The sequence below is a fragment of the Cydia pomonella genome, chromosome 23, assembly GCF_033807575.1.
Source record: "Cydia pomonella isolate Wapato2018A chromosome 23, ilCydPomo1, whole genome shotgun sequence".
Lineage (NCBI taxonomy): Eukaryota > Metazoa > Arthropoda > Insecta > Lepidoptera > Tortricidae > Cydia > Cydia pomonella.
In genome coordinates this window covers 1,976,037-1,993,712 of record NC_084725.1, presented here as the reverse complement: position 1 = coordinate 1,993,712, position 17,676 = coordinate 1,976,037, and the positions used below count along the sequence as shown (strand labels likewise).

General features: G+C 36.7%; 1 protein-coding gene across 3 annotated transcripts in view; it reads left to right on the top strand.

Moving 5' to 3' along the window:
* The window catches only part of LOC133530813 (paired box protein Pax-2-A), a 155,837-nt gene that overhangs the window by 108,100 nt on the left and 30,061 nt on the right, over positions 1–17,676 (top strand). For all 3 annotated transcript variants that reach the window (XM_061868885.1, XM_061868884.1, XM_061868886.1), the window contains exon 5: positions 8,228–8,425. In XM_061868885.1, coding sequence (XP_061724869.1) covers positions 8,228–8,425 — 198 coding nt within the window. The remainder of the gene's footprint in view (positions 1–8,227; positions 8,426–17,676) is intronic.

The window sequence follows — 17,676 nt, the reverse complement described above, 5'->3', positions numbered from 1 at the left end:
TAGTAATTCAATAATATTCAAGGTTGAAAAGCATTGTACGCCGACAACCGACGTAAGCCAATAATCCCCAGAGCTGCGTAAGCTCCGACTAAGCCCGTTATCTGATCGACAATATGTCGAGCATGGCCGACAAATTGCTGGCGGGTCCCTTGATTGGTTATTGATGCCAACGTTCAATGTTAAGGTTAATTTTGAGACTATTACTTTGAACTGTCTCCCAATTTGTATGAAAATAAGGCTTCTACCTCTGCGTTACCATCTTCTTAAAAAAATCTCACATTAATATTGATTTTGTTGATGGACGGAGAGCGGATGGTAGACCCAAAAAACGATGGATGGATTATGTGAAAGAGGATATGAGAAAGAAAGGAGTGAGTGCTGAGGTGACGAAAGATAGAGGAGAATGGAAGAGAAGAACATGTTGTGCCGACCCCACATAACGTGGGATAAGGGCAGGAGGAAGAGAGGAGATTAATATTGATTAATGTGAGATTTTTTTTCAACCAAATTATATTATTTGGTTCAGTTACCATCTGGGAATACAATCTTTATACACGAATTCAATATTTATCATACTTTTACGGCAATAGATTAATGGTCACAAAAAAGATAAGAAAAAGATAGTTTATTATTCAAGTAGGCATATTTTAATATGCTTATGAACGTCAAATAAAGCTACACTGGCTCTAAGCCTACATGTCTACTTCGAGAATATTCAAATCCCCCCTCAATTGGAGGAGGGTATCCCAATATGGACCGGCAAGAAACTCGATGGGACACATATTTTCAAAATATTACATCTTATAATTAACAGGCATTAAATAAGAAAAAGAACAGTTTAAATTACTTTAAAATTCATGCAATTACAGTTGGTACTTCTCTTTATTGAAATTTCATTTAAAAATATATATGTACATCAACTCATACAAATACAGCTCTTTCAGAAAACTTATCGAATTCTCACTTAAAGTAGAATGACCTAAATGTTAAATTGCTCAAATGTCAAAATTAATAACATTTCTTGTAACTATGAACGAGATGACAATAAGTATATAAAAAGATCTCACAAAATTTTCATAGATGTTAAAGTTTATATTTGTCTGTAGTGCTCCGATGGGCGGGCGCGCCTGCGCGCAGCCGGGCGTAGCTAGGTACGTTCCATTTTATATCACCTAACCTATGTCTACTTAGGCATTGTACTGCAATTGTGAAACTGGTGCTTAGAATATGCAAATTTTCCGATTACCCAAGATATAATTTAGATGTTAGATGGAGAAAAAATAAATACTGATCTGGTTTAAGATCTAATTTGAAATGTAGATATTTATTACCCTTAAATGGACACTTGGACATAATTTTTCTCTATGTTGTTCACGCTTTCAAGAAAAGCATAAAATATAATTAACTCTTTTGTCATGGTACCAACCACCAATAGAATGCCTTCAAAATTGACAAAAAAAACTAATGTTTTTCATTATTTCTGTCATAAGCCATAAACTACTGGAATAAATAATGGGGGGCGGGTTTGGGGTCGGCAACGCGCATGTAATTCAACTGGAGTTGCAAGCGTACATAGGCTACGGAGACTGCTTACCATCAGGCGGGCCGTATGCTTGATTGCCACCGACGTAGTATAAAAAAAAAATTACGCCTTCAATAAACACTGACAGTCAAATAATAAGGCGTGTAGCTTTAAAACTGGAGGTCCAGGTTTCAAACATCGGCTCGTAAGACTATTTCCGAAAATTATTTACGAAATTCTACTGTTTTTCGGAGAAGAAAAAAGTCGTGAAGAAGTTGCATACATCTCTAGTATATTGTTAAAAGTATTGCACTAGAAACAGCAGAAGAATTAGCCAAGGTAACCGTTATTAGGATAAAGATGGTTCTAAATAGATATGCCTGTTATGCCTTGAATGCTTAACATTCCAGTATGGAAACTAAGTGTAGGCATTGCAACAGATTATTAGATTAGGTAATAAAAAAGTATGCGCTTAAAATGATTTAAGATGTTTTGTTGTAGATAACGATGTAAGGCGTGCAACTAAATTATAACTTTATTACCTATTAAATTGTAATCAAAACTTCTTAATAACATAACCAAGCTTTAGGTATAAAAAGTTTTTGGCAAAAATATCATTTCTGTTACAAGCTTTTATCGCTGACTGTACTTTTCTTTCCACAGGCAACTAATACTTATTGAGCTAAATACTAAAATCGCGTAACATAATTAGGCTGCGTTGGTTAGAGTTCCTATGGCCACCTACTGTCTCCATCATCAGATCAGCTCGATGGTACTATAATATTGCATTGTCATCCGGCGTACATATGTAAATTTTCATCTTCATCGGAAACCAGGAAGTGGGTCAAATTTGTCTTGCAATATTTGACCCGTACATAAGGTACATTGCAAGTAAAAATAATCGGACAGACAGACGGACATGACGAATCTATAAGGGTTCCGTTTTTTGCCATTTGGCTACGGAACCCTAAAAAGCTTGTATAATAGCAGTGTACAACATTGAGTCCACCTCCTTCACAGCTGAAGTACCTAAGTGATGTACGAAAGTTTTATGTGTTAACCGGTTCATGAAATATTAGCATCATCTTCCTCGCGTTGTCCCGGCGGGAGCCTAGAGTCCGCTTGACAACTAATCCCAAGATTTGGCGTAGGCACTAGTTTTTACTAAAGCGACTGCCATCTGACCTTCCAGCCCAGAGGGTAAACTAGGCCTTATTAGGATAAGTCCGGTTTCCTCATGTTTTCCTTCACCGAAAAGCGACTGGTAAATATCAAATGATATTTCGTACATACGTTCCGAAAAACTCATAGGTACGAGCTGGGGTTTGAACCCGCGACCTCCGGATTGCAAGTCGCATGCTCTAACCGCTAGGCCACCAGCGCTTACAGATTCTCGATTATCATCGAAATTGTACAAGAAAACGATTTACCAATGCTCTTTAAGTTGGATAGTCTACGCTCGTACAGCGTCCCTTTTCAACTCTAAAACAGGGATCAGTACGGACCCCTCCACATTAACGTCCCTAGGGATCGTATACTGTCGAATACCCTGGATATTCGCCTCTACAAGTGTTTAGTAACTTTTGATAAATAAATGAAAAAAAATTTTTTTCATGGAAATGTACATACTAAAATATATTATTATCTACTTAAACATAAAACGAATTAAAAACTAAACTGAAATGTATCAGAACTTAAATATAAATATAAACTAACTATGTATAAAATAACTACCTACCTACTGACAACCGGGTCGCCCCCGATGCAAAGCTGCCCATCACGCTCGCTGCGTTGCCGCGTTGGGTTGCGATAGCCTTTGCATCAGGAAAAACCCGGAGCGGGGGTCAAGGCTCTTTCTAGAAGGTGACGACCCAGATCCCGGAGGAAGAACATACCCTCAGCACACCAGCACCCCGAAGTCTCCACAATTTTATTTGTTATTTATTATAAGTTTACAAATTGTAATTATCATAAAAAACTGAAGAATAGCTTGTCCGCCTTTTATATTGAAAGGTCTTAATTTGATTGATAGATAGAAAGTTCATTTGATTGTTGCAAACACATAAAAAAATTGTACGAAAAAGGTAATAACACTAGACCCTACTCACAGTGTTGTGTTCCTGTCGGTCAGTAAGGTTGCCAGAGCTCAACGAGAGTGCGAAGCGTTAGGGTCGGCAACGCGCATGAAACTCCCCTGGAGTTGCAGGCGCACATAGGCGGAGACTGCTGACCATCAGGCGGGCCGTATGCTTGTTTGCCACCGACGTAGTATAAAAAAACGCGTCATTCACGTAGGTAATTCATTGTTAATAAAATAATAATACTTCTTTGCTTTTCCGCCATTTCTCTGTACACTGTATTACGAAAATAAACATCAATATAACTTTTATTCGTACTTCAGTCTCGGTTTATTAATACAAATAAATTATTCATTTACATCACTGCCAAAACCTGAACAACTTTGTGGTTTGAACAACACAAAATCACTAAAATGACACTGCGGCCGATTCCGATTTGCCGATTTTATATTAGTTTTCACGTCGTTTTGATATGACATTGAGACGTATATATATTCTTAGGTATATTTTTCTTACTTACACGTCTTTTGGGAAATGACGTCAAACATTAAAACTACGATCATTTACATTATACCACGTAGTACTCGTCCATAAAAAAGAGAAAATGTTTTTCTACTTCTAAATATTTTCCATTCTCCATGATTTTTTAGTATGTTATTGGAATGGAAAACTGGGTTTATAGGTTTGCCTGTTATTTCAAAATTTGCCATACAATTTTTTTTTGATAACAAAACAATATTATGCTGAAGCGATCGACATCAAAATCAAAGTGATTTGTTAAGATTTGGTTAATGGAATCCATTTTCTCCCGAAATGGACATTTCATAGAAAAATCAACCGTTATTTTGTTAGTATCGCAAAGCTATTCTTCCCTCTTAAATTTATTACTACTTTATTACATTCTCCTTTATTTATATACAAACGTCTGTTAAAATTCTCAATAATATGCCTCAGTAAAAAAAATACAACTTATTTTGGGTCACGCTGTAATGAAACAAAAACCATACAAAATCGTGAAAATGAAATCGGCCCCACTAATCCACTTTCGCGCGCCCCTGTACTAAGGGTGCCATCACACTTGTAATGGGCTTATCTCGGCTTCTGTCCACTAAACACTTGTGCACCCGCCTGTACTATAAATTGGTTAAGTGCGTATTTTTAATCTTATTAAGGCTGGTTTTTGATGGATTAATTTGATTGTGGTTTTTATTACTAAGTACCCTGAATTTGTACTTATTTTTGAATCTTATAAATTTGACGACCGGTCTGGCCTTGTGGGTAGTGACCCTGCCTATGAAGCCAATGGTCCTGGGTATGAATTCCGGTAAGGAAATTTATTTGTGTGATGAGCACAGATATTTGTTCCTGAGTCATGGGTATTTTCTATGTATTCGAGTTTTTGTATATTATCTATATCGTTCAAATTCAAAATTCAAAAATTTATTCTGCAAGTAGGCTCAAGGGCTCTTTTACAAGTCAATACAACATTTATAGTAACATCATATAGTGACATGAAAAAATACATAACAACATTTATAAATACAACAGCCAATACCTGGGTAAACATTACATTATAATAATCTTAAGATTAATAATTACTACAATACAATAGAGATGTATAGTCTCTATGGTTAAAAACACATTAAATCTGGGGATGTAAAAGGTCCCCAATGTCAGAGTACTAATACTAATAAGATTTGAGGTGTAAAGTCTCTCCAAGTGTCAAAATAAAATTTATACTGAATAAATAAATCGCGTCTGGCCTGGACTGTTAAGCAAGCAGTCAGTCTAAGTACCCACACCACAAGCCTTCTTGAGCTTACCGTGGGACTTAGTCAATCTGTTTAAGAATGTCCTATAATATTTATTTATTAAAAAAAATTGTAACGTACCTATATTTTCCTGACCGTTACATTATTGAATAACTTCAAATACATCAAGTTGGTAATATATGTATACAGGGTAAGATTTATCTTTTCCATATTAAAGATGTTTTTCTAAAGGTTTTAAGTTCTTGTTCTAAACTGTAGGCGAAAAATAGATTAGACCATTCGTGTTCGCCACTGGACCCCACACTAGCGTTTCCCGAGCGTCAGTGTCTAGTCAACCCTATGGCTGCTGCTCGACGCAACGTTGGCGTAACTGCGCAGCGACGCTATTTTCCATAGCGCTGAGTAGACGTCGACGCTCAAAAGACTTATGAGGTGTTTCCTAATTCACGTGTGAATTTCCAAAATATGATAACCATTACACTACTACATAACACTAGCGTCTTTTGAGCGTCGGCGTCTATAAACTCTGTATCTTTAGGTATTTATATAAAAATAAACAAAATATACCCTCAAATGGCTCCATAAGCTATTTGAGGGTAGATGAAAACGTTACATGATCAAATAATGTAGGTCAAAGGCAGGTCGTTCAGTGACAGATCCAGGCGGTTTTGTATTTGTTTGGTTAACCAATAAATGTTAAACAGTCAGCGCTATGGAAAATGGCGTCGCTGTGCAGTTGCGTCAAACGTTGCGTCGAGCAGCAGCCATAGAGTTGACTAGACGCCGACGCTCGAGACACGCTAGTGTGGAGTCGCACATAGAGAAGTTTATTAACAGTGCTACATCTAAAAGAATAGTTATAACATCACACCCCTGATCATCAGTTATGTGTGAAACAAACAAGCACAGATCGATCTTATTCCCATAGGACTAGGGGACAATATCCACTACCGACAACTTGCAATATAAACCTTAAGGATATTAGGGTAAGACTGAGTTTTGGGTTTACGGGAAAGGGGCTTGATAATGTCCTCAAGTAGATCTAATGTCGTCAAATTGAATGCACTTTAAAATGGCTTTAGTAGGACTATCTGGTTAATGTAATCGAAAAACTATTGATTGTATTGGTTGAGTACCGTCAGCCAAACAAAGCTTATACTATAAATCTATATCTATGTCTATGATTTTAGTTATCTACTCTACAGAGTATGGTAGGGCACAGCACAGCGGATGTCATTCCACAGTTAGAGCAGAACCCAACTGGGGAAGTATGCAATATTAAATAAATGACTAAATAGTATGATTGTAAGACTAAAGCCCTGTTTCACAATGTCCAAGTAAAGTATTGGATAGCTAATTAACAAATAAATTCATGCAAAACTTCATGCACTTTGTCTACCAGTTTAGCTTACTTGAAGTCTGTGAAACATCAAACATAACTTTATTCGACAAATAAGTGGCAAGTAGCTAGCTTATTCAGGACTTTCTTGGACATTATGAACAGACCCTAAAGGGAGCTTTAAATACCTTAAAATTACCGATAAGTTTATTTATAGAAAACAAATTAGAACTAGAGTTATCTAGTTATAACAGTTCAAATCCAATCTCAACGATACTAACAACGAATACACTACGAGTATATCAAAAATACGAAACAGAATAAAAACATTTCACGAATCAGCTCGCTAAATTCAAATTATAAATAAATCACAAAACAACGCTTCAAATAAATCATCGAACCCAAAGGGTGTCCAACTAATTAAATTGTCATAATACAGTCCTATTATTTTATTGAGCACAGAATTTAATTTTCGTCAGTCGTAATGCTAAGTCTCTTGGGAGGGGAGTGACATTGTATCGGGAATGTCCTGACTAGTCCAGAGTAAAGGGGGGTCACTTTATGGTTGACTTGGGACTGGGGTGTGCAATATGGTGTGATTTTGTGTGCGAGTGATTTTTGTTTGATTTCGGAATGTTACGCATGTTTCTGATTGGTTGTTGACGTCCCGAAGGAAGAATTTAAATGTCTAGTGCAAGTTGAATTTAAATGCAACATCATATTTCAAACTTTACGGTTCTTACCTTGTGGAAAACATTTGTTAAAATGTTTTGTTCTAAGCACAAGTGTGGGTTGTAAGCACAGTGTTTTGAGAGTTTGAGGTGTAAGTGCAGGTTTTAATTTTTAACCGACTTCAATTTCATAGAAGACATTGCATAGGAAGAATACAGAATTACAGGAGGTTCTGTCTACGGTTGTAGCTATTTTTTTTTTACGTTCACCGATTACTCCGACACCCGTGGTCCGATTTGAGTAATTCTTTAAAGGAACCTTCAAGGTGGTCCCATATTAATTTGGTTCTGATCTGATGATGAGATCCATGAGGAAATGAGGAAGCTCCTCATTTTTAAAGGCAGTGTTTTATTCAGCAACTCGAGCATTTTCTCTCAAAAACCATCAATTTGAGAAAGTGGATCTGATGATGATTTTTTTTTTTTGATAATAATGATGATTGAATTTATTATGGAATAAAAATAAGATTACATGGTGTCCAAAAAGTTTTTAAATTATGACTTGCAAAAGCAAATGCTATGTTCAGTGTTTTTGGAATATTTCATTAAAGAGAGAAAGTACTTATTTGAATCTAATGAAAATGCTAAGAAGCTAATGTTTTTTCAGATTATAATCCCTGCCTCGACTGAGCAATAAAGTTAAAATCGGTAAATTCTCAAAAAGTCAAAACATCAGCGGTCTGAAGCGACACGTCGATGAGATGCTCGTTATACTTAGTCAGACTTTTACGAGCCCTTGTATATGTTCTAACAACACATTCAAATTACCTCTCCCTTATCACCAGGTACTACGAAACTGGGAGCTTCAAAGCCGGCGTGATCGGCGGCTCGAAGCCCAAAGTTGCCACGCCACCCGTGGTCGACGCCATCGCGGCGTACAAGAGAGAGAACCCGACCATGTTCGCGTGGGAGATACGAGACCGGCTGCTGAGTGAAGGGATCTGCAGTCAAGACAATGTTCCATCTGTTTCTAGTATTAATAGGTAAGTTTCGAAATATCTCTCACTCTCTCTTTTATTTGTCAAATCTCGTTTTTCTAATGTAAAAAACCAAAAGTCCTTAAGCCCAAAGTCACCACGCCACCTGTGGTCGACGCCATCGCGGCGTACAAGAGAGAAAACCCGACCATGTTCGCGTGCGAGATAAGGGACCGGCTGCTGAGTGCAGCGATCTGCAGTCAAGATAAAGTTCCATCTGTTTCTAGTATTAATAGGTAAGTTTTCTTTGGAGATATAAAAGCTATTGTAGGTCCGATATGTAGTGATTTGAAAACTGCGACTTATTTTAGAAAACCTTATAATGTTTGTGACCCTATATCTATAAGCATCAAAACTTGGTAGGTTACTGTGGACATCTTATAGATTGTGTGGAGGCTAACTCCTTTTAGAAAACCGTACAAATTTCGCCGATAGTGATCTGTAACCATAAAAAACTAGTAGAGCCTAAAACCACGGACCTAGTAGTGGACAACCATCGTGATGGAATATTTTACTTATTTTTTTTTTTAAACAATAATACTTTAGTTTGCATTAATATTTTCAATGAATTGTATTTTATAATTGTTGATGTGCTTGTTTTTGTTTGTAATTAATACGTACCTAAGTTCATCTCAAAACTTTTGAACAATACCAATCAGTAATTTCTTTGTTTTTGTTATATTATGTAATTTGACTTGTTTTATCCAAATAAATAAATTAATCAGTAATGATACATTTTGAGAATGACGTATTAAAAAAAAGAGATTTTTACCTATAACCGTCACAAAAATATGGACATTGCCTGCGTCGGCGCGGCCTTTTCCGTTTGTACTAGTTGACTGACCTAAGTTTGAATATCCACTGTCTGCCTAATTGCTCTGCCCAAAGTGTGAACAGTGAGACAAAGTAGTAATTTTGCCTCACTGTTCTACCTCCGTGTGAAATCAGGATTAGGGCATACGGGTCAGATCTAGCCAGTGGACAGTAGGGTCCATCAAAAACATAACTGTTGTTTTTGTGTTGTATTTGTTTATTTATAATTCAATAATATTCTCATTAAGAAGTATCGATCTTTGTTTTAGTTGATCGGCATGATTGTCTTTTTAAGAAAAAGGGACCAATTTAATCCAAGAAAAGGTGGACTTTTTTATACTACGTCGGTGGCAAACAAGCATACGGTCCGCCTGATGGTAAGCAGTATCCGTAGCCTATGTACGCCTCCAACTCCGAAGGAGTTACATGCACGTTGCCGACCCTAACCCCCCCCCCCCCCTCGTTGAGCTCTGGCAACCTTACTCACCGGCAGGAACGCAACACTATGAGTAGGGTCTAGTGTTATTTGGCTGCGGTTTTCTGTACGGTGGAGGTACTTCCCCAGTTGGGCTCTGCTCTAGATCTGGAATGATATTCGCTCTGCTGTGCCCTACTATACAAAGCGAGATAAGATTTTTTGGTATGAAATAAACAGATTATTTTTTTTTTTTTTTTTTTAATAACATTAACAATGCCCATGCCTCTCTTTTGGACGTAGTTTAAGTACGACGAAGACGTACCCGGGGCCAAACTTGATCATATTTTTAAATGAAGTATCGATTACACAAGTTATCTCAGAAATAAGTATATATAAATACATATTTAGGGACAATCTTACACAAATTAGCAAAGCTTGTACTATGGATACTAGGCATCCGTATATAGATAAATATAAATGTACCTACTTATATAAATAGAAAACACCCATGACTCAGGAACAAATATCTGTGTTAATCACACAAATACATGCCCTTACCAGGATTCGAACCGGGGACTATCGGCTTCATAGGCAGGCTCACTACCCACTAGGCCAGACCGGTCGTCAAAGTATTAAAACATTATTTCATATGCTGATACCTATAACTTTTACAAGAATTTCCTTACAAAGTGTTTCTAACATTCCCCTTTACTGTATTCCTTCAACATTGATTGAAAACACAAAAGCGATTCAAACTAAACCTTTCCTACTATTTTCTTACACAAAATACTCTTCGACCGTAAAGACAAAACAGACATCTTAAGCAAAATACCTACGGAATATATAAAGGAAAACATTCCGACCACTCCCTTTCAGAAACTTTTCCGGTGATATTTATTGTAATTTCAACTCTTTTGTGGTGGTATAAGGTGTAGTTTCGCACGATTGAATGGAGCTTGGAAGAGTTATTGAGTGTGGCCATGAAATGACATTAATAGTTTGAATACTTGAATGAATCAGCAGAATTTGATGTGATTTATCTTTTCGATTTATGCTGACTTGAACATACATTTTTCAAATTAATATTTATTTACATAATAGATATATACGGAGGTATTACTATTAATAACTAGCTTAAATCTAAAATAGGCCCTTGAGTTATACCAAGGATGCTAGCGGCATTTTCTCGTTGTATCGCAATGCTGATACGTTGTGCGAGGTAGCCACCAGCTCTTCGTTCACCAGTTACCAGACGCTTTGCGATTTCTGCAAACAACTTGTGCGCGCTGAGGACCCTAGAGTTTCAATGCCAAATGGTGCAAAATGATACTCTCTAGCGGGGATCTTCTACTTATTACGTTTCAATTAATTTATATTCGTCATTTATGATATGAATGATATGTATTTATGTAGGTACCTCATCATATCAGCCCTTTATCGCCCATTGCTGAACATAGGCTTCTCTTTTAGTACGCCACTTGTCCCGGTCCTAAGCTAATCTCCTACGTAAGGTAGAAGTACTAGTGCTCGACGCTGCACTAGTCATCGACATGGGTACTTTATTTCATGGAAATATAGGTTAAATTTGAACAACGAAGATTTTTCTGTATTCGAACTTAATCCTTGTCACTTTGACATAAAGTGCCCATGTCGAGTACTAGTGCAACGTCGAGCACTAGTACTTCTACCTTACGTTATTGTAAGTCGTTCGTTCATTGCCAATAAAATTATTTACTCCTACACATTTTATTGGAAGATATCACCATAGATCATGCTGCTATACGAGTATACGCGTACAGCATCGGCCGTAAACTAAAGGCCAAACCAAATCGGAGACGTAATGTATACGCATCCAATGTGCACTGGTCTTAGGGCCTACGCTAGCAGACGCGGACGCCCGCAGCGTGCGCACGCACGCGGGTGCTATTTGTAGGTGAAATCCGCCGCACGCGTCCGCTTCAGTTAGCGTTGCTCATACTACTTTTGGTTAACCCGCTCGTCCGCTCCGTGTACCCGCGCCAGCTAGCGGAGGCTCTTAAGGACTAACATTTTAAAAAATACCGAAGAAACATTGCCATGAACATTACGACATATTGGACATGAAGGTTTTGGGACTCCACGAACAAGACACCCAAGAAAAGAATAAATGGCGTTGCATGATTGGGAAAGCCGACCCCGCGTAACGGGAAAAAGGCGAGGCAGAAGAAGAAGAAGGCCGAGGAGACATTGCCGTCCCCACCACTAGTTATACAATGTTTTTTGAAAATGGTAATGATAATTACAAGCTTTTATTTAATTTGCTCTGTTAGTATGTATGGGACAAATCTTGCAAGTTAAATTTGACCCACTTCTCGGTTTACGATGAAGCTGAAAATTTGCATACATATGCAAGTCGGGTGACAATGCAATATTATGGTACCATCAAGCTGATCTGATGATGGAGACAGGAGGTAGCCATAGGAACTCTAAAACAACGCAACCTAATTGTGTTCGGGGTTTTTAGAATTGTCTCGATGAGTATTAGTTGCCTGTGGAAAAAAAAGTACATTCAGCGATGAAAGCTTGTACCAAAAATGAAATGTTTGCCAAAAACTTATTCATGTATGGGATTTAATGTTTTTGCCTTTAGTCTAAGGGCTCTGCGGGAATAATAAGTTGTTTTAGGTTGTCTGGAAGAGATCGCTCTTTAGCGATAAGACCGCCCGTTGTCTACCATAGTCTAAGTTGTGTGTATTTGTATGTGATTATGCTCTTTTCATATTGGTGAGCAATAAATAATATTATTTCGAAGCAAGTAACTCCATAGATATTAGTGTACAAATTCGAAATTAGAATAATTAAAACTATGTTAGTACTTAGACTAAGATAGATTAAAATTAAAACTACGAACATATTAAATATAAGTATAAGTATAGCTAAATATATGTGTATATATAATATACATACACATATATTCAGCTAATCAATAAAATTTATAGCTACACTCTTAACTTGCCCTATCCAGTAAGCAAGAATCGGGCAATCAAACTTGACAGTAATCACATTCAGAATGCTATTGGGACTCTGTCTAACATGCATTTTCCTCCACAACAGTCCTCAGCGACACAGTCCAATTCAGTTTACTTATTCTAATTATGAACAGATATTTCCTAGTTTGGAAAAAACTTAATCCATTCAAGTCTCACTGAAGATTTATATCCAAAACTACGCTGTTACTGCGAAGACCGTTGTACAATTTTTTTGTTTAGAATAACAATATACATAACAGATTTATACAGATAATTACTTTAACTAGCAAGACAGTTACATGGACAGGGAAGATCTTTAGAGTAAAGTAATATAAACCAAAAAATATCCTCGGATGCTGCGCCATCCGCCCGTTTCCTGGCCCCACACAAGGGGTTGCGTGACGCGAAGTGCGTACCGGAAACGGGTGGGGGAACAAAGATGGCGTCACCGGAAGCAGGGACACGTGCTCGGCGCGCACCGGACATCCCCCGTACCATTGAATTATTGCGAATACCCATAATAATCATATAAAGTTTTTTGCCTATGACTTAACGTAGGGTAAAGTACAGGGTTTTTCGATTAGTATATCAATCAAGATATTGGTTAATATTAAGTATTTCTTATTAAGGATTAGCGATATTTCGTATTTATTTCGGGAATGTTAAGAGCACTTAATAGACATTAAGAGGAAAGACGACGGCCGTTTTTCCATACAAACGTAGTCCCCTTTCACATTATGGAAAATATTTTCACATAATTTGATATACATTAACAATAGCTATTCCCCTACGTTAGACTTTTTTTAGATTTGATAATTGTAAAAATTTGGAGCGAAAAACAGATTTCATACAATTTTTTAAATGCTCCTAACTGTTATAATAATTAAAAATTGGAAAAAAATCATACGTTATGGTTGATATTAAACAAATTGTATCAAAATATTTTCAATAGAGTTAATATACAGAGAGGAAATTGAGGACCACATTTGTATGAAAAGGTGATTACGCCTGGGTCCTCCACTTTCCTCTTAATGGCAAAATATTGAAGGACCTTTGTTCTGTGTAGAAGCAATCTATTATGACAATAAAGAAAGAGAGCACATAATAGTATTATCTCGCTCATCTTTGAAAATATTAGCATGTATTAAACATTAACCTACACACATGAAATTTGGCATATTTATTCAAGCCCCATAGCTTGTCTAAAATACAAAATTTCACAAACGTAGCTCAAACAGCTATTGATAAATTAACGTTTAAAAACCGGCATTTTTTGACTGTCTGACTTAAAACATGTATATCAAAAACCTAACCCACTTCAGGACCCCTAGTGTAAATTTATTCGATAGCGAAACGTGACGTTAATTTACACTAGGGGTACAGATGACCTAGTAACTTGAAATTTGGCAACAAGGTAAGCTATCAGGTGTTTTTTACCGTATATAGGCTATTTTGTTTATGTAACTTTAAGAAAATTTGGTTTGTTGGTAAAAACTAGCCAAGTCAAATCCTTTATAATTTCAGGACTTTCTACACAGCCCAGAACTTGGCACCCATATAGATCTCAATTCTTTTGTCGACGAGTCAACAACGACACATATTCTTAATATTGAACTTGGCTCACATTTCACAACTTAAAAATAAAATTCAAATTACTATGGAATAAAATAAGTTTTTGGCAAAAATTTCATTATTGGTACAAGCTTTTATCGCTGACTGTACTTTTTTTCCACAGGCAACTAATACTCATCGAGACAATTCTAAAAACCCCAAACACAATTAGGTTGCGTTGTTTTATCATAGAGTTCCTATGGCTACCTCCTGTCTCCATCATCAGATCAGCTTCATTGTACCATAATATTGCATTGTCACCCGACTTACATATGTATGCAAATTTTCAACTTCATCGGAAACCGCGAAGTAGATCAAATTTAACTTGCAATATTTGTCCCGTACATACTAACGGGGAAAGCTAAAAGCTTGAAAAAAATATTTTCCGCGAGAGACACTTCCAAAGTGGTAATATGTGTGTGTCCCCCCCCCTGTAACTTCTAAAATAAGAGAATGATAAACCTAAAAAAAATATATGATGTAAATATATATGCAAACTTCCACCGAAAATTGGTTTGAACGAGATCTAGTAAGTAGTTTTTTTTTTATACGTCTTAAATGGTACGAAACCCTTCATGGGCGAGTCCGACTCGCACTTGGCCGCTTTTTATAGAAATTTGATAAAATAACGTTTGCGATGGTTTATTAGCTTTATCACATTATCGTGCCATAAACTAGTGTCGTCAAAACAAATCTCTAATTACACGCAGATAAGATAAACCGGTAATAAGATAGGTACCGATATTAGTTTACCGGATTACACGCTACCGTTTATTAATCGCGGTATCTGACAGTTTCGAGTGGGCTTAGATTGCACCTGTATTTGACATCCACGGAAATAAAATACTAGGTAGCTACAAAGTGATTAATTGTTGTTCTATGAAGTATGTGATATCAAAAGAGAGGTACGGGCATTGTGAATGTCATCTGGCTTTGTGTGGTAGGGCACAGCCAGTGGATTTCATTCCAGATCTAGAGCAGAGCCCAACTGGGGAAGTACCTCCACCTTACAGAAAACAGCAGCCAAATAACAATAGACCCTACTCATAGTGTTGTGTTCCTGCCGGTGAGTAAGGTTGCCAGAGCTCATCGAGGGGGGGCGGGTTTAGGGTCGGCAACGCGCATGTAACTCCTCTGGAGTTGCAGGCGTACATAGGCTACGGAGACTGCTTACCATCAGGCGGGCCGTATGCTTGTTTGCCACCGACGTAGTATAAAAAAAAATGTAGAAAGTGATACGTTTCTGCACTAGAGCATTGTAGATTCCAAATAGAAACTTTTTTTAATATTTTTTTTTATGATAACTAATTAAAATTTGGTTTTAAATGGATTTGTTGGACAGCTTCCATTCTGATATTTAACTCTACATTCCATAAATAAATAATACTTTTTCCTAAATTATTAATTGAAAGTACCCTAACTTAGGCGTGTTTTTTTTGATACACATGTATTTTACTTTCCTCGTATTTGAAATGAAAAGCAGAGTGTTTAACTCGGGTGAAAGGCCCTATTTCAGTCTAGGACTATTGGTTCCTCACTGCGTTCGAGTGCCACACTACCTCGATATAAAAAAGTGCCTTTCATCCCGTGGTTAACAATCTACTATTCATCACTAGAATTTATTCAATGCCTTGGTCGTACTGTCACACTGTAAGTGTATATTGGGGTTTCAAACAATAAATTAATAATTATATTATTATATATTGATTTTACCTAAAAAAAATCAGTGACTAACACGATCTTATCAAGGCAATGCCAAATATATCAATTTAACAATACTTCCAACAAACATGTTGATCTACCCACTTTCAACACTAACATTTAAAGCCCCCCTACACTATCATTCCGTCATTACAATTGTCTCAAATCAAGCGCACCCCTAGGGTCGGCACTCTCCAGTTATTCGCCAGGGGTGCTTCAAGTCCATTACCGAACAATAATGCAGTATTACCGGTATCACTAAACAGGGGTACAAATCTAGTTATTTTAAATTTATTCTACTGGTAATGGATATTGTTTTTAAGTAGTTTTACATTAGCACTTTTATTGGGTTTATTATGGGATATTGTTTGTAATTTAATATAGGTTTCACATGTTTTATTGTTAAAAATAATGGATTCAATATGGAAGCTGTTTCGCTATTACAAATATGAAAAACACAGGTAGTTTTAAATAATTATAGTGTATGTTTTTTGTTTATTTTAATATATTTTGATTGTATGTTTTATTCATATCAATACTCGAAAAAAAGAACATTTTAAAATAAACAAAATAATATAAAAATTGCATCTAGAAAACTACAATCTCATATTTAAAACCTTTTGCCACATTTCAGTAATTATAGGGAATGTTTTAACTCGCTGATCTAATCTGATCAACCTAAACACTCAAAATCGAATTAAAACTCAAAATTCCAAAAGTCAAGAGTCAATTCGAAGCCCATCGCTTGCCCAATACGATGGCGATGCACGTGTCCGCCGCGTGCCCGCCACGTGCGAGCCACGTGCCTGCGCCGGTAATGCTCGCGGTCGTCATGAAGTGAGAAGTTGGAAATGCTTTTAGAGTTGCTTTGTCTGTTATTTTGTATGTGAATGATAGTTCAGAATAATGTCAGTAGTGTCAATAATATTGACAGGACGAAAGAGCTGCTGATGGGATGGTTGTCGTTGAGATTCAAGATGGCGAGGACGTCTCGAGATTATTTTTGTGTACTGCTCATTAATGTTGTTTAAAGTGTAATATTGATAGCTTGTTATACAGTAACTACTATCGTGGAAGTGTGCAGCTGATTAAAAACTAAACATGAAACGCGTTTAACCATGTTTAAGTCAACACCCTGCAATCCATCGTGGGCCGTGGCTTTTAAAAAAGTCCAGCTATCTCTTTACTAAAAGCAACTATCGAACAACGTAATGTTTTACGAGCACACTTAAGAGTTTACTCAAAAAAGACACTTGACATTATAAATAAATAAATAAATATTATAGGACATTATTACACAAATTGACTAAGTCCCACAGTAAGCTCAATAAGGCTTGTGTTGAGGGTACTTAGACAACGATATATATAATATATAAATATTTATAAATACTTAAATACATAGAAAACACCCATGACTCAGGAACAAATATCCATGCTCATCACACGAATAAATGCCCTTACCAGGATTTGAACCCGGGACCATCAGCTTCGTAGGCAGGGTCACTACCCACTAGGCCAGACCGGTCGTCAAACCATCCATACCACCAACCATCGTATACCATAATACTTATAGATGTTCGCGCTAAGTATAAATAATTTATAATTTTAGCACACTACAAGATAGGACTTCTTCAGATAATATGTAGATCAAGACAGACAATATTGCCAACACTTGTTATATTGTCTAAATATATTTACAAAAGTAA